The following is a 26,846-nucleotide window of genomic DNA, read 5'->3' on the forward strand; positions in this document are numbered from 1 at the left end:
CTATCATTGATGGGCATTTGGGTTGGTTCCAAGTCTTTGCTATTGTAAACAGTGCCACAATGAGCATATGAGTGCATGTGTCTTTATAACAGAATGATTTATAATCCTTTGGTTATATATCCAGTAATGGGATTACTGGGTCAAATGGTATTTCTATTTCTAGAACCTTGAGGAATCACCACACTGTCTTCCACAACGGTTGCACTAATTTACACTCCCTCCGACAGTGAAAAAGTATTCCTATTTCTCCACATCTTCTTCAGCATCTGTTGTCTCCAGACTTTTTAATGATTGCCATTCTAACTGGCATGAGGTGGTAGGCAATACCATTCAAGACATAGGCATAGGTAAGGACTTCGTAACTAAAACACCAAAAGTAATGGCAACAAAAGCCAAGATAGACAAATGGGATCTATTCAAACTCCAGAGCTTCTGTACAGCAAAAGAAACAATCATTAGAGTGAACCAGCAACCAACAGAATGGGAAAAATTTGTAAGATCTATACATCTGACAAAGGGCTAATAACCAGAATCTACAAAGAACTTAAACAAATTTACAAAACTAAACAAAACAAACAAGCCCATCAAAAAGTGGGTGAAGGATATGAACAGTCACTTTTCAAAAGGAGACATTTATGAAGCCAACAAACTTATGAAAAAATGTTCATCATCGCTGGTCATTAGAAGAATGCAAATCAAAACCACATTGAGATATCATCTCATCTGCTAAGTTCTTAATGACAATGATTATACTTTTTCATTTCCAAGACTTCCCCTTGATTTTGCGTCATAAAAGTCAACTCCTGTTCTTGTTCATGGATGGAATACCATATTCCATTTCTCTAAAGATATTGATCACTTTGAGTAATGTTTAGTTCTAAGGCCCTGTGGGCTGTACAATCTTCTTGTTCTTATTCTCAGACTTTTGGAAATTTCTATTTCCAGCCACCCCTGAACCATGGGCTCATCTTTCCTGAACTCTCAGGCTGGGCAGCCGGTCTGGGATGAGGGGCTGAAGCAGCTGCCAGTGTTTGGGCTTCTTCTTATTTTTTGTGAGAACAGGAGATGCATAAATAGAGCTAAAGACAGCAACAGGTCTTTAGAGCTTCCCTGGGCTCTCTGTCAGCTACTTAGGGCCCTTCCCTGTCTCTCCATCCTCAACACTACAGAGGAGGAGTGCCCAAGTGTTCACAGAACAAACTGCCCCCACTACAACAGCTCTACCAAATGCTAATTGGCTGTTCCTAGCCCTCTCCTGCTCCAGGGCTCCACACTTCCAGACGTGGAGCAATAATTATGCTGCACCCACGCCTTAGTGTATCCTTTTCTCTTGCCCATCTCAAGCCCCTCCTCTCAGTCCCTCAGGAAATCCGTGAAGCCTCTAGACCATGAAGAAGCCTACTTCCTGTTTGTAGGTATGACTAGAGATGCATGTGTTTATCCCAGTTCCATAATTCTCTAGATTTGGTACAGTAGAGGGAGCCCGCAGCACAGTTACTCAGTCTGACATATTGAAACCACCACATTCAAAATCTCACCCTTAAACTGAGCCTCCTGAAAAACACACAGAATATACAGGAATTCATGGAAACACTGGTACCGATTACATATGTTGGTCATAGACACAGTTTCCCCTTCCCCTCTTTTGAGTCTACATCACAAGAAACGACATTCCCAGGCTTTTTTAACAGCCAGCTTCTGGTTAACTTCAGCCAATGGGAGGCACTGGTGGAAGACTGAAAGGATGATGTGGGAGAAGCCAAGGATCTCCCTCTGGATGGTAACTCAACTAGCACCTGTGGCTCTTCAGTGGCTGCAGCTGCTGTCAGACAGTGCTCAGTATGGTCTAGCTTCTGCCTGTCAGCTCCTACTCTTAGGTTCTGATAGCATCACCTTCTCCTATTGTCCCTGCAATCTTAGGGATATAGAAGTTCCTGCTGTTCTGATCTCTAGGGTGTTGCTTTATTTCCTGTTTAGCTTCTCAGCAAAACTGTCTCCTAGCAATCAATTTCCTATATTAAATTCTTTGTGTTAAAAGGCCTAGAATGGTTCTCTTTTCTTGGCTGGATCCTGATTTGTAGATCAAAATTCTGAAGAGACATTTTCAAAGACAGTAATTGGTAATTCCTGTCTTTGAGGGGAAAGGAGCACCACAGTGAAGATAGTATTAAGTTAGTGTTTTCAATATCTACCATATCCTAAGTTGTTTGAAGAAATGACATAAGACTTTTTTTAAACATGAATTTTTGGCAATATGCATCCCCTTAATTGCAAATATGCCACAGAGAAGTCTAGCAAGAAAAGCTTTAGGGACTATCATATTATTAAACACAGTGTTCTGGAATTAGAAAACACTATCCTGGAGGAGTGAAAGCTTTAACTCTAACAGAAACCTTGCTAAGGCTTCTCAAGCTTTAGACCTACCTTAGGGGCAGCTAGGAAACAGTTTAAAAATCAGGAGACAACAGATGATGGAGAGGATGTGGAGAAACAGAAACACTTTTACACTGTTAGTGGGGGTGTAAATTAGTGCAACCATTGTAGAAGACAGTGTAGCAATTCCTCAAGGAGCTAGAAATAGAAATGCCATTTGACCCAGCAATCCTATTACTGGGTATACACTAAAAGGATGATAAATTGTTCTATTATAAAGATACATGCACTCATATGTTCATTGAGGCACTGTTTACAATAGCAAAGACTTGGAACCAACCAACCAATCCAGTCAATTATAGACTGGATAAAGAAAATGTGGCACATATACACCATGGAATACTATGCAGCTATAAAAAAAGGATGAGTTCATGCCATTTTCAGGGACATGTATGAATCCAGAAACCATCATTCTCACCAAACTGGCACAAGAACAGAAAACCAAACACCAAGTCTTCTCATTCATAAGTGAGTGTTGAACAATGAGAACACATGGACACAGGGAGGGGAACATCACACATCAGGGCCTGTTGGGGGGTGGGGAGGCTAGGGGAGGGATAGTAGGAGGTCGGGGGATTTGGGAAGGATAACGTTAGGAAAAATACCTAATGTAGATGACGGGGTGATGGATGCAGCAAACCACTATGGCATATGTATACCTATATAACAATCTTGCATAATCTACACATGTACACCAGAACTTAAAGTATAATGATAATAATAAATAGTTTAAAGACAATTACTTTTTTTTTTTTTTTTTTTTTTTTTTTTTTTTTTTTTGAGGTGGAGTCTTGCTCTGTCACCCAGGTTAGAGTGCAATGGCACCATATTGGTTCACTGTAACCTCTGCCTCCCGGGTTCTAGCGATTCACCTTCCTAGCCTCCCGAGTAGCTAAGACTATAGGTGTTCACCACCATGCCCAGCTAATTTTTGTATTTTTAGTAGAGATGGGGTTTTAGCATATTGGCCAGGCTGGTCTTGAACTCCTGACCTCAGGAAATCCACCCACCGTGCCCTCCGAAAGTGCTGAGATTATAGGCATAAGCCACTGCGCCCTACCGACAATTACTTTTATTCTCTCTCTTATTTACCATTTTCTCCATTGAGGGAGGGTTAGGTGAAATGACAGTATATCTTTAGAAAAGTTCTATGTTGCACTATTTCTTATTTGCGAATAGAGAATGTCACTGCCTTCAAAGCCTGGCCCATTCTTACTACCCAACATGCTTAATAAGCAGCACAGAAACAAGAAAGCCCACTGTGATCAGAGAGAGAATGACAGCCACATTGTACCACTGATATGCCATATGGCTGCAAATCTAAAAGACTCTGAAAGATGCCGCACTTGTATTAATCCCTGAATACCTGCTTTCATTCCCAGTTCGAGTGTTTGAGCTATAATATATGGGCCATCCATTTATTAAAGGAAAGAGCTTACTTTGGCATGGAATAAATTGGTGCTTGTAGTAAGATGCTGTTTAACACAAAGGATGTTTCTTGAATTCCTTTTAGATCTGAGATCCACAGCTCAAGAGTGTTTGGTGTGTGTGTTTTAAAATTGCACGACTATTATACAATTCCTTTTCTTCAGCTGGCATGAGAAGGATATTCCCATCCTCTCTTTGCTCTGTTCTTTACTTCCTCAAAGCTGAGGCGGCAAAAACACTGCCAGCCTTATCCAGCTTTTCATGGAAAGCTGCCACTCTTAACTGGCGCCTAAATGCAATTTCAGACTGTCCCAGGAGACCTTCATGCTTTGAGGTGAATTTGTAACATTAGGGCCAACAAAGAAGTTAACACAAACTTTCACTGTTAAAAGAAAACGCAAAAGAGTCTGCAGGCTTACTGAAGGAGCTCTGCTTCTGTGAGTGCCTCTGTCCTCGGCTCCCCAGTGACCATGGCCAGCTCATCCTTCAGTTCCTGGATTTCCTTTTGTAGGCGTTTAATTATCTACAAATGGCAAAGAGGCAGAGAAAATGTCAACTTCTCATTAAGGTGAACTTGGTGACAGAGAACACACGGCTCTTAAAATTATCATCAATTTTATAGACACAAAAATGGGTAATGGTATAAAAAGTAAGCTTTGTTATATCTTAATGTTTTGTCAAAATCATTCTAGAATTTTTTAAAGCAAATAAAACATGACTGGTGTAACTGGAACCCCCTATTGTATCCCTCCTCCATTCTTCCTGGGGTGATCACTGTACTGCATTTAGGGAGTCTCATTTCTGTGTTTTCATACATTTACTCCATATGTACGCATGTACCCATAAATAATGTATTGCATCATTTTGCAAGCCTTAAACCTTATGTAAATGTTACATTACTGTACATATTTGCAACTTGTTTTTCTCCTTCACATTATCTTTTTAAGCTTATTTATATTGCTTCATGTGGCTCTAGTTCATTAATTTTCATGGATATATAGTATTTCATTAAAGGAACATATCAGAATCTATTTGTCTCCCATAAATGAACATTTAGGATATTTACTTTTGCTATTATGAACAATGTTGCTATGAACATTATGAATCTCACGCACGTAAGCCTTTCTCTATAGTGTACACTTTAGAAGTAGGATTTCCTGGCTGGAGAGTATGTGCATCTTGCCTTTATTATATATCATTAAATTGCTCATCAGATAAGTTGTACGAATTTGTATTCCTATCAATCACAGATGTAAGTTCCTGTTTCCCACATTTTTGTCACTATGTAATATTGACAGGTACTTTCATTTTGCCAGTCTGATAGGTGTAAAATGATATCTCATTTTGTTTCTAATTTGCATTTTTGTCATTATTTGTGAAGTTGATCATTTTTGCATATGTATATTGGCAATTTGGGTTCTTTCTTGCTCAAATTATTTATTCACATTCTTGCCCATGTTTCAATTTAATTGTTTTCCTTTCCTTATTGATATGCTAGCTTCTTTCTATATTCCGGATGGGAATCCTTTGTTAGTTTTAAGCAATGCACCTGTTTTCTCTCAATCTAGGTCAGGTTTTTCACTTTGTGGTGTTCTTTTGGTTAAATGAAAGTTCTGAATTTCAGTATAATATAATTAGCACCTCCTTTCTTTATGGGTTGTACTTTTGTGTCCTTTTAAAGAAAATCTATCTTATCCTAAATCATAGGAATATATTCTTATATGATCTTTTTAAAATGTTAAAGGTTTGATTTTTCACATTTAGGTGGATTTTATTTTGTATAAGATATAAAATAGGAATCGAATTTTAATTTATTTTAAATGGCTAGCCATACAAGATTTGCTATTATAATTATATTACATAACATGTTGATATATATAAATGTGCCTGTTTCTGGGCTATTGGTTAAAAACAATTTGTTTATTTTACTATGCATGGCAATACCACACTGATTTAACTACTAAATCCTAAGAAAGTTGGCATCTAGATAAGATAAGTCCATTTCATCTTGTTCTTTTCCAAAATAGACTTGGCTATTCTTGGCCATTAGCTCTTCCGTGTAAATTTTAGACCCAACTTGTCAAATTCTACCAAAGGCTCTCTTCAAATTTTGACTGGAATTACTACATTTAATTAAAAGGTTAATTTGGTAGGACATTAAATTAATGATATTAAATTATCCCATCCATAAACATGGTATAGCTTTCCAACTGATTCCTTTACATAAGGATTTATAATTTTCTTTATAAATACCTTACATGTCTTCAATTATATTTTCTATCAGGAATTTAGAAGTTTTTGTTGATACTGTAAATAGAATTTTTATAAAATTATTTATTCTAATTTTTGGTTTCTGGAATATAGGAAAGGCAACTCATTTTTAATGTGTGGATTATATAACAATTTTCTCAAACTCTGGGGGTTCCATCTATCATTAAATACTCTTGGATGTTCTATATAAGCAATAAAATTGTCTACAAGTAATGACATGATTTTCTTCTTTTCTAATTCTTATATATTTTATATATTAAATATATATTTATATATAATTCTTATATATTTTATATATAAGAGGCAGTCTCATTTTCCTAGCTAGGACTTCCAAGTTCAATTCTTAAGACATTTCTGTCTTATTTCTTCTAACATTTCACCTTTAAATGATGTTTACTATAGTTTTTGGTTGATACACTTATTCAGTTTAAAGATGTTCACTTATATTCATAGTTTGATGTGTCTTTTCAAAGTATGGTTGAATATTTAATATGCTCAAACACTTTTTCTGCAACTAGAGATGAAATAATAATTTCTCTCTTTAAGCTCTGAATGTGATAAATCACACTAATTCATGTGATTAGTGTTTTAGTATAAACGATCTCAGGTATGTAAAATAATGTAAAAGAATACCTTGTACCCACTACTTACCTTAAGTGAACATCCAGGTACCCACTACTTAAGAAATAGAATATTACAGACCTGTTTAAAGACCTCACCCCTACGCAGCCTTCCCTGAATGAATTCCTCATTACCATTATCCTAAATTTGGTTTTAATTTTTCCCATTTTTGTCTTATTGATGTATACTATACATTGATGTATTTTCTAGTGATAGATTACCTTGAATTCCCAAAATAAACCCAACTTAGTCATGATACCATAAGTCATATTAATAATATTCCTATCGTAATGCAAAATTAGCAGACTTGATCCAGCTTTTATTCTTTTTTAAATATTTGGTATTACTCAAAACTTGAAAGAAAAACACCATAGGATCTGGTCCATCCTTCCTTCCTTCCTTCCTCTCAGTAGCTTTACTCATTAGACTAAAAGGGTTAGTAAATTTGAACTTCAAATCTATGTGAGGTGGAGCTAGGTTTCAAATTTTCAGAGAAGCTACTTTTGTTCTGCCTAGAGTCCAGTCTAAAGTAGACAAGCTGCCCTGACATCTCCATGTGGTAGTGAATAGACTGTTTCCTTTTCTAGTTCTCCCTTTCACTGGTTTTATGTTGGGGAAAGGAGACGATGTCTTAGGTTCAGTATCCATCTTGCAACATCCCAAGGCTTTGATCTCTGTTCATTGGCTACAACTTCCTTTACATCTCCACTCTAGGACAACTGCAGCCTCTATTAGTTTCTGGGCCCTGGAGAATTCCCTTACTTCCTTTCAACCTTACATATGTATTTCAAAGATGCTTGGGTATACAAGTGAGTTTCAGATTATTTGGGCCATAACAAGAGGACCAGCAGTCCGAAAGAACATTATATTGAGTATTTTGAACATCTCAGTGCTCCTAGAATTTTACTGAAATGTACAGGATCATGTGGGTTTTGTTTCTTTTTTTTTAAAAAAAAAAAAAAAAGTCTTAGGATCATCGATCTAACACAGAATGAAAATTCTGAGACAGTCACTACATTGGCACCTTTCTCTATTAAACTAACATTGATATCATATTCTATTTTTACTAAGGCTTTTAAAGTCAAATCTAATACCAAATTATCTTCCTGTCTTATTGAATAAAAATCTCAAAACTAAGCCAAGTTCTTGTGGTTCTGAGATGACTGTAGTTATGCTTCCCATCCGGTTACTGAAGGGACCTTGGCATTAGAGGCATCCTTAGATTTGAGCCCATGCCCCATCACCACAGGCTCTGGTCTTGTTCATAGTTCTTTTATCATTTTGATTCTCTGAGATACCAATACTTTTAAAGGAAGCAGAGCAACTCCTTGGTGATCATGATCATATAGGCTAGCTCTATATTTGCCATTAATTTTGACAGTAAGATACAGGAAATGCCACCCAAGTTTTGTTTTGAGTGGTTTGTAGGACAAATTCTCAATTGTCACTTGTGCCTCAGACAAGCTCTGCATATAAAATGACTGACAGTAATGTCAGTTTTTAGAAGCAATTATAAAAGAGACCAGAAACCAACACTTGCCAATTACCAGATCAGTCTGCACCAGGAAGACCTCAATATTTGTTCAATTATCAGCTATTAGCTTTTGATTCCTGATTTCTCTTTTCTTCAAAACTCTCACAGACCCATATCAAACACATGATAATGTTTACCTTTCTTCAAATTCTTCACGTTCCTTCAAAGGAAATCTCTAGTCAAATGCAAACAAAACAAAACAAAACAAAAACCTCAAAAAACAAAAACGCTCCAATGTGTGTAATACGTTTATTTTCCTTAACTTATGAACTAGTTTTTGTCTTGGGGCCAATAACTTTAACTCTCTTATTCAGCACTATAATGCTATTGGGGTGCTGGAAGGGTAGGGACAGCAACAAAATCCACCCTAGGAGTTCAGTCCCACTTGAATCATGCCTTTCCATTCTGTCTCCTTTCTCCAGCAGGAACACTGTGTGCTGCTGATTCCTCACCAGGGACTATCCTGAAATAGATCCTGCCTCACTCAGTGGTTTCTCCAGAAGAGAACTCCATCAGGGGAATGTGGTGCTTTCTGAGGCAAGCAGAATAAAACAGATAGCCTCGTTATTCCTTTGTCCTCCTTTCCCTCTATCCTTCCATGGGGAGAAAGAGGAGAAAAGACAAATAACAGGAAGTAATTATGGGAAACAACTAATTTAATAATTTTTTTGGATTTGGGAAATTTGTAAATGAAACACTGTTGGTAAGATTTCACATCTTTTTTTTTTTTATAATGCAGATTACTAAACCCACACTAGCTTATTTACTAGAGAAATAAGAAAAACTGAGTGATTTGAAAAATAATGTAACATTAATTTGGATTTTGACACAATTGAGATATTTTATTTTAACATTTTCAGTGTTGGCATAAATGGATTCAGTGTTGTATTTCATTTACAGAAAACTAACAAAATAGAGAATAGAAAACTTCCACATTTATGATGAACTAAATTATTACCATGTAAATTATTATTATTTTTTTTGCTTAAAAACAGTGCTTTGATAAAGCAGGATTTATTGTTATAAGAAACTAGAAGTTTGATTACTGTTCCACAGATCAAACCATTAATGAATTTTTTAAAACTCTAGAACAAGTAACAGAACAAGTATGTAAAATATAGTTCTACTGAATATGAGGACTTCTCTTTCTTTCTGAGGTTTCATATAAGGTGGACTATTATAGTCTCTAGATAAAGTGATATATTTTAAAAGGCTAAGTTCTGCATATAAATGTAATTGTGTGTGACTCTGTTGGATGAGTCCTTAGGACTCCCTGCATGTCTTGTAGTGAAGCAATAAGGAGCAGCCGGCAGGAAGAGCAGAGGCTCTTGAGTTAAACTGCCTGCATGTGAAGCCTGCCTCTGCGACTTATTAGCACTATGATTCTGAGCAAGTTATCAAACATCTTTTTACCTCAGTTTTGTTATCGCTGAGGTGGAGATAGAGATAGCATCTGTTCATAGGTTATTTAGAGGATTAAATGAATTAGTATGTTTCCACCACTTAGAAGATTCCCAGTACAGAGTAAGTGCACCTACAAGTTTTAGCCAATCTTCGATATACTTTAATACGTATTTTTCACTATGGTTAAAAGTTGCTTACCAATCTAGGATCAATTTCTTCATTAAGAACAGCTTCATTCTTTATGAGTGCCACTCGCTGTGCAAATCTGCAGGTAGATATAGACTCCTAACAAAGCAAAGTAAATTCTTAAAATATTATGGCATAGATAGATCTTTCTCTCTAGATAAAACTTAAATTTTTTTTTCCCACAGAAAAAAGATACACACCTAAAGAGTGATGTGTATAAAAATCACAACGAGGAACCAAGCTCCTACATTAGGAAGATTTGCTCTAGAATAGTAGTCCCCAACCTTTTTGGCAGAGGGACTGGTTTTGTGGAAGACAATTTTTCCATGGACAAGGGGTAGAGGTGGTGTGGTTTCAGGATGAAACTGTTTTAAATCAGAACATCAAGCATTAGATTCTCATAAGGAGTGCCCAACCTAGATCCCTTGTATGTGCAGTTCACAATTGGGTTTGCGCTCCTGTGAGAATCTAACGCCACCACTGATGGAAAGGAGGTGGAGCCCAGGCGGTAACGCTCGCTCCACCACCACTCCCCTCCTGCTGTGCAGCCCAGTTCCTAAGGCCACAGACCTGGTACTGGTCCACGGTCTGGGGGTTGGGGACCCTTGCTCTAGCACATCATTTTTAAGCCAAATTTTATTTTGACTTAATAAAATTACCAATGCCAAAAAGTGAGAGATCCTAAGGTCCTAAGTGGCAGCTGGTACAGTATGTGTTTTCAGTTGTTGATCGCTTAGACTGGAACCACATATGTGAATCATAATCATAGCAAGAGCCATAATCCACACACATGAAGGATCACAAAATAAAGGTTTGTAACAGGTCAAAAAGAGAGGCAGGTCAAGGCATCTTACAATCAAGGTCTTGGCCTCGTTTTAAGAACACCTTGCCTGTTTTCCTCTTCTGGGGAATGTCTGGATCCCAAACATTAAACATCATCTGGTTTTAAAGCAACCCGGAAGAGCTATTCAGCAGCTAGCTCCTACCAAGGCATCTTGATTGCTTCCCTCAGTGACATTTCTAGGGACATATCTCTGAGATGTGTCCAAGGTATCTAGCTCTTAGTCATCAGGGCAAAATCAAGCAAGAGAAGTGGAGGGGTCAGCTCTCCCATTTCTTTGGGTGAAGTATGGCCAATCCATCAGCAGGCCTTCCAAATTTGCATATGAGGCTTCTTCAAACTATCCTGTGCTATATGAAGTCAATTCTCAAATGGAGTTACTATAATAATGAGAAATAGCCCAAAGCTGTGAAGTCTGTAGGGTACTGACCTCTGAAGGCATATCTCAACCCAGCTGAAAAGTGGAAACCCACCCAAGATCCTCAATTCTGTCTCACAAGCTAGCAGTTAAAACCCAGATTACGATCACCAGAAACGAGAGCCAACATACATCAAGATTCCTTTTCTCTAAAGAGAGTGTTGCAATCATAGTTGTCATGCAGTTCCCTCCCAAACTGTCTCTTAGGACACTGGTCATCATGGAGTTTCTATAAGGGATGTGCGAACGATGCTTTTCTGAAAGAGCGATGATAACCTGTGGTAAAGTAGAAAGGTAATGGGATCAATTTAGCAGAAAATGCAAACCTGACAAACAATGGAGCTTCAACAGCAATGAAAATACAAAAGGAAATAATAACTAAATGCAGCGTGAAGCCCAAAACTTGAGAACAGAATAAACAGCTTAACAACAATATTCAGTACAAGATGGTAAAGACTGAATAAAGTAAATGTAGCATAACTGTGGCATTGTGAGCCCCATAATTTTTGGACAAATGAAATAACCTGTATAGAATTGGATAAACTATTATTCTGTTTTTAGTGATTGGAAAATGTGTATAAAAACACAAGAGTAAAACATGCCTAATTAATACTGCCAAAATTGGGCTGTACACCAGTAAACAAGAACTTAGGGAAACAGTAAAGGATAGTGGTTGAGGTCCCAGATTCTCAAGCAAGACTGCCTAGGTGCAAGTCCTAGCTTTCCTAGGGCACATCACTCGACATGCCTCAGTCCCCTCATCTGTAAAATAGGAATAAAAATCGTACCTAACTCAAAGGTGGTTGAGATGATTAAAAGAGTTAAAATGTGCAAATTACTTTGAATAGTACCTAACCTAAAACAAGTGCTGTATATAGGCTTGCTCCCGTTGTAAGCAACAGGAGCAATTTACCTTGGTTCAACTCTGGCTGGCTCATCTTACTCTTCATGAGTTCCTTAGGTACTTAATAAGAAGGTACTAGATGGATAGATGGCAGATGTAGCAAAGGCTGCTGAGGTTGTCCCAAAAGGAGGCACCTGGGGCTCATGGTTATCCTGGGCAGACAAATCCAGTGCTAGAATGTTCATTACAAAGCAGCAGTAATCAGCCACCCACAGGATGTGTCTTCAAGGACATCACAGGACCTTGGCTCCTGAAAATACCTCCACCAGCACCTGTCATTGTTCTTTCTAGTCCTCCCTTCTCCCAGGAGTGTAATTTCCATCACCAGAACCTCCACTACAATGTTAGTTTACAAAATAAAAAGGGAGCATTGTTTTTTGAAGGCTGTTTCTAGCAAAATATACAACTATACCACTAGTCTCACTCTAAATTCATGACCACAGATGTTAGTTAAATTCAGTAATCCTGTGATCTCTCTTTCAGAAATCACTTTCAACTCTCAGAAATAAGACCTTCACACTTTTTTTTTTTTCAAATCTTTGTTCACCTTCTTCTTCTCTCCTCAATTTCACTTTGAGCTGATGGCCACACTTCCACTAGATACGATAGATACAGATTCAGAACCCTGACCAGAGCTATCTCATGTCTCCATCCTTAAAGCCCCTATACACTCTGCCCTTCACCTTCTTATTGTTCTGCTGCTGTCTAAGGCCAGCCCTCCGTCCTTGCCCTCATCTGCTCTCTCTACCTTTCTCCTACAATTACTTCCTCTCTCATCTGAAATAATTTCCCTTTCATCTTCACAATTCCCATTCTGCATGCCCACTACAGTCCTAAATGAAGATGGCTCTTGCCACGTTCATCAGCAATCTTCATTGTACCAAGAGCACTGATTGCCCTCTTACTGGACTTCTGAGCTGAGTAAGCATGCAACACTGGTACTCACTGCCTCTCTTGGGAAACACTGTTCATTTGGTAACTGGGACACCACACTTCCCTGGTTTTCATCTTTTCTTAAAAACTAGTTAATGAATGTTTCTTTTTCTTATTCCCAAATTACAAACTTTGGAGTGCCCCAGGGCTCAGTTCTTGATCCTCTTTTCTGTCTTATCTACATTCTCTCCCTATGTAATCTCATTCAATCACCTGGCTTTAATTATTATTTTATTAACTTATTTATTTGAGACAGAGTCTCTCTCTGTTGCACAAGCTGGAGTGCTGAAGTGCAGTGGCATGATCTCAGCTCACTGTAGCCTTTACTCCTGGGTTCAAGTGATCCTCCTGCCTCAGCCTCCTGAGTAGCTGGGATTACAGGCATATACCACCATGCCCAGCTAATTTTTTGTATCTTTAGTAGGGACAGGGTTTTGCTATGTTGGCCAGGCTGGTCTCAAACTCCTGGCCTCAAGTAATCTACCCACCTTGGCCTCTCAAAGTGCTAGGATTACAGATGGGAGCCACCATGCCCAGCCACTGCCTGGCTTTTAAATGCATCTATATGCTGATGTCTTCCCAATTTATACCATCAATCTCAACCTCTTTCCTGAGCTACTATCGTCTTGGCAACTGTCCATCTCTACCAGGATTTCTATTCTTGATTTTCTTTCCTCATTGCCTTCAAGCCTGATTCTTTCTCAGATCTTACCCATAATCATTAAGGCCCCACCATCAATCCAGTTGCTCAGGCCAAAACCTTAGGCAATCACCCTTGATTTGCCCTCACCCAATATCCAATCCATCAGCAATTTCTATTTGGTTTACCTACAACACTTGCCAGGAATTGGACCACTTCTTACCACCTCTTCTTACCACCATCACTCCAGTTCAGTCCTCTGGGGTCCCTTGCTTGGGCAACCACACAGGCCTTGGATTAGTCCCCCTGCTTCTACTTTTGCCCTTCCATGATCTGATCTTCACAAAGCAGCCAGAGAACCCTTCACACAATGTTAAGTTACGCCAAGTCACTCCCTAATACACTTAGCATAATATCCCAGCTCCTGGGTGATCTGTCCGTCTACCTACCTGACATCATGTCCTGTCATGTTCCCTGTGCCTGCACTGGCCTTCTGATTGCTGATTCAGCATGACGAGCTTATCCCCACACCAGAGCCTCTGAAACTGCTGTTCATTTTGCCTAGCATGCTCTCGACCCAGACTTCTGTGCAGCTTTCTGCTTCTCATTACCCACATCTTTGTTCAAATTTTGTTTTCTCACAGGGGCATCGCCTGGACACCCTGTCAAAAATAATACACCTACCTCCAGCCTGTTAATCTATTTCATTTTTCTTATAGTATGTATCACTACTAAAATTATATCTAAGTACTTATTTGTTGTCTGCTTCCCCGCTAGGCTTTCTGCTCTGCAAGACCAGAGATGTTGTCTCTTTTCTTCATAGCTTGACGCCCGCTGCCTAGAACAGTGCTCAGTACTTGGTAGCATGGCAGAAACAAAGCTGTCTCCCTCAGCTCTCATGACAGCCCTCCTTCTAGTTTGACTTCCTATGAAATTATTTCTCCTAGTCTGTCTTGAAACTCATGTTTTGTTTCAGACATAGCTCCACCACGCAGACAGCCCTATGTGGGGTTTGGATGTGAGCAGTGAGAGGTGGTAGGCATAAGGAGGAACTTCGGATTTGTGGGAGGCATGGTGGCAGAGGTATCTGAGTCTTCTAAGGCAGCTATGGGGAAGTTTCTGGAATTCAGTGCCATGTGGCTATACAGTAATACTTTGCAGTGCAGTTCAGCGGTGTGGTTAGGTGTGTCTCCTGGTTGCTCTGTGTAGCAGCGAAACCCAGTTTTTCTGATTTTTTTGAGATTCTTTGTTTAATAAACTATGCTTCTTAAAATAGCTAGAGTGGATTTTCCAGTTTACAACTAAGAAACTTGACAAATATAATATGTGCTTGACACATTTTTGTCAAATAAATCAATTAATGAATGAGAAGATTACTTAGTATGTCCTAGGAAGGCAGCGTGAAGGTCATCGGTATGGAAGGAGGTTTGAGAGAACTAAGTTTCAGTGTAACTGGAAAGGAGGTAGGGAATATGGCAGACCAAAGTCAGAATGGCAAGAGATGCCAAGCAGAACTCCAGGCTCTAAGAATGAAGAGGACAGATTAAGTATCTAAAAACACACAAGGAGGGTCCAAATATCCAAACGGGCTGGGCTGACAGATATGCAGACACAGTGGCATTATTGCTCATAAATAATGTCTCTAAGTACTTTGAAGTCCTTTTATAAAACCAATGTCACTGGTTTTATCCTGCTCTAGGAAACAATATTGATGTCTTTTCATTCAATGGCTTTATTGACAACTTAAAGGAGAATATGCTTATTAAACTTCCTGTTGACATTAATTTTATTTTTTGAGGTGGAGTTTCACTCTTGTTGCTCAGGCTGGAGTGTAATGGCACAATCCCAGCTCACTGCAACTTCTGCCTCCCAGGTTCAAGTGATTCTCCTCCCTCAACCTCCCAAGTAGCCGGGATTACAGGCGTTTCCACCACCACACCCAGCTAATTTTGTATTTTTAGTACAGATGGGTTTCACCATGTTGGCCAGGTTGATTTCAAACTCTTGACCTCAAGTGATCCACCAACCTCAACCTCCCAAAGAGCTGGGATTACAGGCGTGAGCCACCGTGCCTGGCCCCATTTGATATTAAATTAATCATATGTTAGTAAACTTGCTTTTGGTTGCAAGAAACAGAAAATGTAATCCAAACTGGTTTTAATTATAAGGAAAATGTATTGTATTGGTTCATGTGATTGAAATAGGAAAGGCTTTAAGTTAGAAGGAAACCAAAAGATTAATGTTACCATCAAGGACTTAGTTTTTGCTCATATCTCTGCTATGTCTTCCATGTGGTAGAAGTCAGTCTCTTCTTGTGGCCCCACAATGGTTGCCAAAAGCCCTAATGTTACTTACTTCCTTATTCATAACTTAGGTGAGAAAGAATTTTTCTTTCCTAATCATTAGACAAATTCCTGAGCTTCAGTAGAAATTAGCTTGGGTCCTGGGCCCATCCTTGAATTAATCACTGTAGCCAGGAGAAAGACAGGCTCCAATTCACTTAGATCAGTCAGGATCTACCTGACAAGTTGGGATGGGCTCTTGGATGCACTTCTCACTGACATGGATATTGCAGAGGCCAATTCCAACATCCTCTGTAGAAAGGGCTTTCTAAAGAATTGGAGATCAAATTGGGATGATACATTAGAAAATATGGTCTTAAAAATGGAGAAAATGAAGGCAGTCATCTTAGGGAAATCTCTTAAATAAAGTGAGCCTCTTAAATAAAGTGAGCCTCAGTTCCCTCACTTATAAAAGTAGTATTGAAATGTCTCTCTCATAGAAATGTTTTAAAAATTAATAGAGATAATTTCTGGAATCATTCTTAGTAAGCAAAAAAGCACTCCGTGTTATTGAAAGAAATGTTCTTTAGAAAATGTTCATGTAATGTTCTTTATGAAACTCTTGAAGACTAATTTTCACCATATCAACACACTTGCGGGCCATTTCTTTAGAAAAGGACCCTGAGAAGGTATCTTATCAGCTCTCAAGGAGCTTTAGGAATACCATAAGCCCAGCCCACTTGGAGCAGATGTAAAACTTTGGAATGACCCAGAAATAGCAGATCGTTAGGAAAGAGGCAGAAGTAGATTATTCTTTGTGGGGCTGCTGTGAGTTCTTAAATTGCGCAGGAGCCGAATTTTCTGAAAGGCACAAGAAAATGGGGTAGTCATAAAACCTGACTTTTTAATTTTTATTCTTTTCATCTTAGATTGCATGTACAAATACAATGGCAAATATTCCTGAAGTCATTCTTTAAGTGACAAGGAGTGGAACCTCACATTATGCTTAATAATATCTCCAAAGTATCTAGAAACTGTGCCTGCAATCAATAATTCTATTTACTATTTAATGAGCTAAATATTTTTTCAAAGGAGGTCAGAAGCATTTGGAAAATTATCCTATGAAAATTGACAAAGATTTGGAGTGTTACAACTGGCACTGACACCATTACTTTTTCTCCTGAACACAATACATTTAGTGGAAGCCAAATAGAAACTAAAACTCTGAAAAAGTCCCATTTATTTTGAATAATGGCTGAAGGCAACTCCGATTCTGATTTCTGTAGTGGTCCAGAGCAAGCACTTCATTTCTAGTGGTTTCTCACTTGATGTTTGGGCTGATAGAGGCTACGGGTCACACCAGGAGCACTCGGTGAGATTTAGGACAAGTATGCATGTCTCCCTTTTCCTCCCAAAAACTCAATTTCTAGGGCCAAGATGTACCCTGTTATTGTGGATTAAAATATTTTTGAGGAAACTTTTTGCAAGAAGTACTGCATACACAAGGAGAACTCCAAAACCAACAATACTCTGGCAAACAGAAAGTTATTTACTTGTGAACACATAAAGTACACTCAACTCAGAGAGACTACCCACTTTGAGCAGGTGTGAGATTTCACAGTTACGGCCAAAAAGTAATTATAATGTTTCATGGAATTTGTAGAACCAACGTAGGCTAACTGAAGTAAGACAAGTTACCAAATGATTTCCCATTCCATCTCTATCTTATATATTGAAACTGAGAAAGAGAGGATATAATTGATTACCAACACTCAGACGGATTTCTATTATAGATTTCAAATAACTGTACTGCTAAGTATTTATTTGTATGCTTTGCTATTCTGCTGGCTAACATGATAGCCTGGCCTACTTCTAGTCATTCATTTATCCCATTGCCCCACATAACTCAAGCCCCAGTAAACATTCAATCACAATTTGTTGAATGAATGAATGAAGCTAATTACATTAAATTGTGTTACATTTGCAGTCTTATTAGTACTATAATAAAGTACTACATAAAGAGAAGTTGATTAACAAAGTTTCTCGAATTTTGTTCTTCATTAAATATCTTCCTTCTCTATTATTCTTATTCCTATGTACTCCTTGGTTTTCTCTTATTTCTTTCTGTGTGAAACTCGAAATTTCTACCGACCTGCTTTCTCTCTAGCACCTACTCCTAGATTTACTCAGCCTCGCATGTTCATGCTCACAGACTAGTTTTTCCATATTTATGTTTTTCTTTCCTCTCCCACTAATCTCTTCTCTCTCCATTATCTTATGTTGAACCTCCTTTTTTCCTGTGAAGACACTTGTATATCAGTGTAAATGGTTAACAGCTGGAGTGATGCAGTGGGTGAAGATGAAACATCAGTTACAGAGACCAAGGGCCAATGACATGTGAATGTCATTGAGACCCTGAGCAAATTCATCCCCCTGGGCTTGAGCTAAGAGCCGAGAGGCTCGCAATTCCCACTGCCTGCCATGATCTGCCCCATCCTTAATTGGCTCAATTCCACTCATTCCTCCAGTCTCTGCATGGTATCAGAACCTAAGAAAACCACCACCACCTTTCACCTCCTCAGTCTCAGTCAGATACCCCACTGCAAGCTCCTCTCACTCCTTTTACTTTCTCTTCACTGCTCTCACCTGGCTTACAGCCACATACTTAACGAATATGTCTTTAATTCCTGTCTCCCTACACTGAACCAAGAGGTCTTTGGGGAAAGGACTGTTTCTATTTTGTCCACCACTAGGCACCAGTGCCTAGCACAGCCCTCAGCACATTGTAGTTCATTATAAATATTTGTTAGATAAGTAAATTAATGATATAGAAAATCCAATGCCACATAGCCCCCAAGACTACTCATACGAGGCTGTCATAAGAATTTTGAAGAGAAGAAATGTGAGGAGAGAAACAGTTTTAGTGACAAGTAGCAGCTTGTAAAGGCTTATAGGATAAAAAAAAAAAAAAGAATTAAGGGCAGAGCATTTCTCTTGAGTGATTACAATTGGTGGGAAGTCTGATTCAACTGATAAACATAATTTTGTATGAACAGATGGATATAATGGAAATTAAAACAGACAGCGCTACCATCCGAAACAAGCAGACGCATTTCTTTGAAATAAAGCAGTTTGAATACAGCCCATTATGTTTTCATATCAATGTTCTGTAAGTGTTCTATTAAGTAAAAAGCCCTGTTAAGTATAAGCAGTGTGTAATATTTGAGCAAGAAAGAGCTTAGGAATGCTGACTCCTGTTAAAAACACTAAAATGATCTGAATGCCAGGCTGGCCTTAATCTCTGGGTGCTGCATGACTGGGATTCATCTGGTTGGATTGGAGTGTAGCCACGTGTACCTTGCTCAGATAGGATTCCTTAGGTTTCTCTCCATCTGCTTTTTTAGTCAATGTGACCATTACAAAGCATTTAACACTGAGGCAACATCAGTCTCAGAAGGATTCATTAAGCAGTTAAAAAAAAAGTTTTATTTTTTCCCCTCCAATTTTTTAGCCAAATCGTTAACAAGTCCTTCAGCCTCACCAAGGGTCTGTACTTCTCCACTCCGATTTTTGATCATGTTTCTTATTTATTTTATTTTATTTTTTGAATTTGGAAGTAATTGCCATCTTTAACATTCAACTCACAGCCCTTATACTCAGAAAGCTAAATGGAACTTGAGAAATCATCTAATTCAATCCACTCATTTTAGAGATGAATATATTTTTTCTGAAAGATTTATTTAGCTAAATTCAGATGAGTGTTCTCTCCCCTGACATTAAATTCAGAAATTAAAAATAGAGCCCATACTGGGGTGGATTGTAATCAGCTTGGGGTAGATGTAGGATGAGAAAGCTACAAGTCTAATAGAACCATCACGGGGTCAAAATTACCAACTAAATAAAGTCTCCCCAAGCAGAAAACACGTCAGCCATCTCAAAGTTATGTTCCCATTATTAATCAACCAGCTTGAAAACAGGCAACAGGAAGCCAATTGTAATTTCTACTTACCTACTACTAATTTTACAATAAGGCAGTAAGACAAAAAGTGAAAAATGGTATAGGCTGTGAAGCCAAGCAAATCTAGAATCAAATCCTTATCCTCCCCTAGCTGGGTAACCTTGTGGGAAGACCTTTGGAAGACTTGAATTTTAAAATCTATATAATGGGGATAGTAACTAATACCTACAATCTAGGGCTGTTGTGAGGGTTCAATAAAACAGTAGATACAAAATGCTAGTAGATCTACCAATGTTCCCAGCAGCATTAGTCACAATAGCCAAAAGGCAGAAACAATGCAACTATCTGTCAGGGATGAATGTATAAACAGTATGTGACATAGACATACAATTGGATATTATTCAGTTTAAAAAAGGAAGAAATTCTGATACATGCTACAACATGGATGAAGCTTGAAAACATTATGCTAAGGGAAGTAAGCCAGACACAAACAGACAGCTGTTGCATAATTCCACTTACATGAGACGAGACACCTGGAATAGGCAAATTTATAGAAACAGAAAGTAGAGTAGAGATTACCAGAGACCAGAGTACAGGGGAATGGGGAGATTCTGTTTGAGAGTATTAAAAACCTTCAGAAATGGATAGTGTTGATAGTTGCACAACTTTATAAATGTACTTAATGTCACTGAGTTATACACTTAAAAATTATTAAAATGGCAAATTTTATATCTATTTTATCATAACAAAAATATTCTAATAGAATGCCTGATACATAGTATGTGATCAGCAAATGGTAGCTATAGTTATTAATGCATCCCACTCTGCCCATTTTACCTGCTCTAAGTAATGTAGTGACAAGTTGATGTACTTGGCCTCCGTTAGAAGATGGCCCCCTACTCCAGTCTTTGCAACTCGCTCCGAACCAGCCAGGTCAACCAAATGAAGTTTGGCATGTCGTATAGTTGCAGATCCTGGTTCTTTGCTTGACAAATGAACAGTGAAAATGCAGTGGGAACGGGTTGAAGCTTGGTTCATAGGAGTCTATAAAAAAATTGCAGAAAAAAATCATTTGAATAATGAGAATTTTTGAAGAATATCAAAAGTTTTAAAATGATATTTTTAGGGATAAGACATTTCCCATTAAGCCAACTTTCAGCTGCAGCAAAACCACTTGTAACTCAGACCTTTAAAGTAAGTTATTTTTAACGTATTACCTCTTGAATTACTGATGACCACTGTGGATGGTTTCACTCAGAAAGCGAGAAAAGAGTTCTAATGAGGTATAGATTGAGTCCTTTTGCCAATAGAGCTTTATTTTATTATCTGACTATAATCCATACGTTAACCTTGGCTAGCCAGATTGAAAAAGCTTAATGTTAATCTCATGGGAAAAAAGGTGAGAATGTGTGTATCAGAAAAATTAATGATCACAATTGTAAACATAATCCACAAAGAAACCTACCATCGCTGCTACTATTCAACACTAAAGTGGAGGCCCTAGACAATATAATGAACAAGAAAAAGAAATAGAAGGCATAATAGTAGGAAAAGAAGAAATTTAAAATGCCATTACGTATAAAAAATATGGTGGTCTACATAGAAAATGCAAGAGCATCTCCAAACAAATGGCTAAGAACTAAAAAGTTTAGCATGGTTGCTGGATATGAGATGAATATATAGAATGAATGAGGTTCTACTAAGTCAGAGCAACAATTAATCAGAACTATATAATATTATTCACAATGGCAAGAAAGACAATGAAATAATAAGGGATGAATTTTATAAAGGATATGTGATTTATAGAAAAAATGATAAGATAAGATAACAGTAAAGGACAAAGAAAACTGGAGTAAAGGGTGTACATGACATTAATACACCATTTCATAGATGGAAAAGCTCCAAATTAATCTATATATAAATGTCTATATATAACCTATATATTCAATGCAATTAAAATTAAAATGCTATAGCTTTTGTTTACAGAAAAAGACAAATTGATCCTAAATATCATACAGAAGAGAAATCTTCAAATAAAACGAAAAGTAATGCTGTTTACACTTCCTTATTGAAGATGCTATATCAAAAAATAAGAAGAGAAAAAAAGCAAAAGTAATTATGTGAAAGAAGAACAAGAAAAGGGACTTTCCTGCCATCTATCAAGGTATACCATAAAGCTACAGTAACTAGAACAGTGTGGTACTGGTGCAGGAGCAGACAGCTAGGTCAGTGAGACATGCTATGCTCACTGAGGAGCTGTGTATGAGATAGAGGAGACATCATACCTCAGTGGAGGAAGGATGCACTTATTTAATAAATGGTGCTGGAATAACCAGCTATCTATCTTGAAAAAAATAACTTAGATTGCTTTCTTAAACTATGAACACAAAGAAATTCCAGAATAGATTAAAGCTTTAAGTGTGAAATAACACAATTCTAGCACCAATACAATGAAACATGAAAGCATATTGTAATCAACCCAAGGAGGTAATAGATACTTTAAGAAAAGACATAAAACACAAAAATAAATTGATTTAAAATATATTGCCAAGATAATCCAAAATGTAAAAACTTCTGTCTGATAAAATCCACCATAAAATTAAAACACTAGAAGACATCTGCAGTATATATGGCTGACAGAACGTTAATAATAAATAAAGAACTTGGCTGGGTGCTGTGGCTCACACCTGTAATCCAGCACTTTGGGAGGCTGAGGTGGGTAGATCATTTCAGGTCAAGAGTTTGAGATCAGCCTGACCAAAATGGTGAAACATGTGTCTACTAAAAATACAAAAAAAAAAAAAAGTCAGGATTGGTGTCATATATCTGTAGTGCCTGCTACTTGGGAGGTTGAGGCGGGAGAATCGCTTGAACCCAGGAGGCAGAGATTGCAATAAGCCAAGCTTATGTCACTGCACTGAAGCCTGGGTGACAGAGCGAGACTCCATCTCAAAAGATAAATAAATAAAGAACTCTCGCCAATCAGTAAGAAAAGGTGAGCAAAGAATATAACTAGGTAACTCATAAAGAAGAAATCTGGAAACAGTTAATGAATATTTGGAAAAAATGCTCAAATTTATACATAATCAGAACCACATCACTTAGAACCATAAGGTTAAACTATTTTACACCCATCAGACTGGAAAATTTTTAAAAAATAGAGTCTAACAAAATAAGTGTCGGTGGAGATATAAGGAAATGGGAAATTTTATGTACTGTTGGTGGAAATATAAATTAAGAACAAATGTTGAAAGCAATCTGATAATATGTGGCAAAGCTGCAAATACATATAAACCCACAGCCATCAGTAAACTACTAGATATATTTCTTAGAAAAAAATAAATAGCAAGAAATGCGCACAAGATGCAGAACCTAAGTAGACATCTGTGGCAGAAAAGATTAGTAAACTGAGATAATTCAAATTACAGAGATGTTAAAATAAAGAGACTTTGGGTAGATCGGCATAAATAGTTTTCCAAAATATAATTCTGAGAAAAAAATGCAAGTTAAATAATGATATGAACACTATAATACAATTTACAAAATTAAGAAAGCAATATTATATATTGTTCATGAAGCTATAACGTAGGTAATTAAGTATAAAAACACAGGCCAGAAGGATACACCAAACTAATGAAAGCAATTGCATTTGTGAGGGATGGAAATGAAAGGCCAAGAAAGGGGCCTTCAGCTTTACCTGCTGTATTCTATTCCATTTAGTTAAAAATTATTAGAAGCTATTCCTGGATTGGAAAACATGGATGTTGGGCACATTATTCTCTGCACTTTTCTGTGTTTTACATTTTTTGGAACAAGAAAGAAATTAATCTGATTCAAGATACAAGTGACAAGTTAGCAGTATCATCCTCTGAAACAACAACAAAATATTCCAAATGAGTATTCATACAAATAAATATGTCCAGATCTCCACCTTTGCAAAATAAGATTTAACCAAAAAAATTCAATATGGATGCACACATGTGCAGACAGGGTAACATATCCGAATGGTAATTCAACCAGAAATTCTTTCTGTAAATATAAATTCTTGATATACACCATAGTTGACTTACACCAACTAGCAAAATAAACAGATGTCAAAATGCTGGCATAGTTTTGGTGATGATGTATCTAGTGAGTTAAACAGGCTGAAAATTTGACCCATTACTTGTTGCCACAATAACTATGCCCAAACCTGGCCAGTGTGTGATTTTGCCTGCTAAAGTGGATCAGCAAATAACTGTGCATGTAAAACCGCAAACTCAAATTTAGAACCTAAGTTGAGGTGTTTTGGAAGTGACTGTAAGTTATTTGCAGAACTTAAACATGGGTTTCATTTCACTGTCATATTCGCACAACAATAAATCCTACAATACTGTAACAAAAGTCAAACTGACAATCAATATAAACAAATAACATGGAGACTTCTCAACAGCTGTCTTCAGCTTCGAAACTGATATTCTGAAACCATCATAAAATGTGAACCATTAATGAATATTGGTAGAGTGTACCCATTTCAAAGGAATATGAGATTCACAGAAACTAAAATTGCATATTCTGGAGTCTGTAATTAAAATGCAGTAATATGCTGTAGGAGTCCCTGCCTACAGTTTTGCAACTTCTTATAAATATTTTCTGCATGAAGTAGCAGTTGGTGTCCTCTTAGATAAAAATTTCTTAAACCTCAGAAAACATTCTTTATGTGGAGCTTTTCAAGTGTGATTGGATGTGCTTGTGTCTGCTCTGTGTTTATTTAAGGATGTCTTTATGTCTCATAGGCATGGCCCTACGTTTGTCTTTTTAAAGGTAAAATTGTATTAAAATGTTTCTGAAACTGCCTAAGAACAGATGGCACCATTTAGGCAGATTCATTCAAAGTTAAGCACACATTTTAAACAAATGTGCTTTTGGCACTAGCAACTGTGCCTGTGGAAAAATTTTAGTGATGATTAATCATCTGCATGCAGAGAGCTTTCAGGTTTCCTATTAGCCTACGTATATCACTGTCTTAGGCAGTACAGAGACAAGAAGGAAAATAAGACCTGGATCTTGCCCTCAAGGAACTTACAATCTAGTCAGGATCTAAAGCCACAAGGTGTGAAATGAGAATGAGCATGAAATGAGAAAGGCAAAACGTGCAGTAAAGAAAGTGATCTGTTCTTAGCAGTGAACACGCTGATCCTCTAGGTAACATCTGAAAATGCTAACCATTCCTTCGTTGTAGGAACTTTCCACCTTCTGCCCACCACCTGGTTTCTAGGGCCAGATACTCTCCAGGCACTTTCTCCTTCTCTATCGCTTTTTCCTTTACTCTGCTCTCTTCTTTTCAGTCCCTAAAAATAGGTGTGTCCTAAGCTCTGGTGACCATATTTCTTCTGCTTAGAGACTCATATTCTACGGTTCAAATCCTCACTGCATAGGCTCTGTAGTATAATAAAAGACACACCAAAAATCTCAGAATTTGGTGTCAGATAATCTGGTTTCAAGTCCTGGTTCTGTCACTTACTAGTATTAAAAGCTTAAGCAAATTTACATGAAGAAATTTTGATTTTCCTGTTTCTAGAATGTCATATTAAGACCTGCTTTGTTGCACAGTTATATTAAATACCAACTGAGTTACTGAGTGCTGAAGTGATCCATGAAGTGTAAAGGGTCATATCAGTGTCACTGTTGACATTCACTTTATTCAGATGCCTCCTGTGCCCTTATCCTCTAACTTAATTGTTCTGTATACCAGATTAGAATGTCTAACAGTTTGACTGGTCATAGTCATTAAAATGCCTTGCCAGCATCTTGTACACAATGTTCCCAAAACAACAGTCTCTCTTTCTCTCCCTCTGTGTCCCATGAATGGATACCCAACCCATTCTCCTCCTGTTGGATTTCCCTCCACTTCTCTGTATCTACATCAGTAGCCAAATACCTTTTGCCTCTCACTTGGGTTACTGCAGTCTCTCCCTTCTAGTCTCAGTCCTCTTGGCCCTTCCAATTGTCCTCCACCTCTCAGACAAAGTAGTATTTTTAAAAGGCATAGTTGATTAATGCCGATCCTATCTACATCCCTGAATTAAACTAGCATGCTTCCTAACACTCAGTATCTCTATTCCTTTCATCTGGGCCTTATGCACCTGTTTATCAAAATCCCTTTTAAATATGTCTCTGGCACTTGAATTGAATATATTATTTCAAAAGTAGCCTAATCACAGCAGAGGACATGGGATGTATTACTTCCTGGAACTTGAGCAATCTAAATCTAGTATTGTTAGTAAATAGCATGTCATGTGAAGTGTTACTATACCAGATATGCTCCAGCCTTTACCTATGCTATGGAATTTCTTTGGGACACACACACACACACACACAAACACACACACACACACTCTCTCACTCTCTCTCTCTCTCGTTTATTTCATGACTGCATTTGATTAGTTTTTAGTCAACATTACAATCTATTCCATCTTGATCTTTTTTTCAATTTTGTGCTATCTACAAATGAAAATGTAAGGAATCCAGTGAGCCTAGGTTTTTAAATTTTCACCCGATAAAAGAAAATCTATTCTCCATTTTCCAAAAAAGAAAACATATGTGGAACATAACAAGCTCATATTTTTTATAACAAGCCCTAAAAAAGAAACTGACAAAGGATTATTAAATAATGGTCAGTAAACAATTAAGAGTCAGCATTGATTTTACCTTAAACTAATTTCATTCACTTTTCTGATAGCATTTAAAATTTTATAGATCAAGTCAAGTCAATTTATTTTTTTGAATCTCTCAAAATATCCTTGGCGATATAAAAAGAAATTGAAAGAATATAAAACTACTTGGGTTGAAGTCAACTGTACAATACCCAGAACTGTTACCTAACCGGGTGGAGAACGGAGGTGGTCTTGGAATGTTGTCCTTCTGCCCTACTGCTCCATGTCTTACATGGAGAATGAGAATATACAAGATAGAGAATATTGTTTGGATGAGAATATACAAGATAGAGTCATC

The 26,846-nt window shown here is 37.5% G+C and overlaps 1 protein-coding gene across 8 annotated transcripts in view; it reads right to left on the reverse strand.

Annotated features, from left to right (window-relative positions):
- KIF6 (kinesin family member 6) overlaps window positions 1–26,846 on the reverse strand; it is a 381,890-nt gene that overhangs the window by 241,053 nt on the left and 113,991 nt on the right. For 7 of the 8 annotated variants that reach the window (XR_012517286.1, XM_003923246.3, XM_074397999.1 and 4 more), the window contains 4 exons: window positions 20,691–20,897; window positions 11,269–11,412; window positions 9,890–9,976; window positions 4,281–4,384 (listed from right to left, as the gene is read on the reverse strand). Coding sequence is in view for 7 of the 8 variants with exons in the window: in XM_003923246.3 (XP_003923295.2) it covers window positions 4,281–4,384; window positions 9,890–9,976; window positions 11,269–11,412; window positions 20,691–20,897 (542 nt within the window). In the remaining variant the exon portion in view is untranslated. Of the gene's footprint in view, window positions 1–4,280; window positions 4,385–9,889; window positions 9,977–11,268; window positions 11,413–20,690; window positions 20,898–26,846 lie in introns of those variants that run through there. The other variant, XM_074398003.1, reaches the window with a different exon arrangement.

The sequence above is a fragment of the Saimiri boliviensis genome, chromosome 4 (genome assembly GCF_048565385.1).
Source record: "Saimiri boliviensis isolate mSaiBol1 chromosome 4, mSaiBol1.pri, whole genome shotgun sequence".
Taxonomy (NCBI): Eukaryota; Metazoa; Chordata; class Mammalia; order Primates; family Cebidae; genus Saimiri; species Saimiri boliviensis.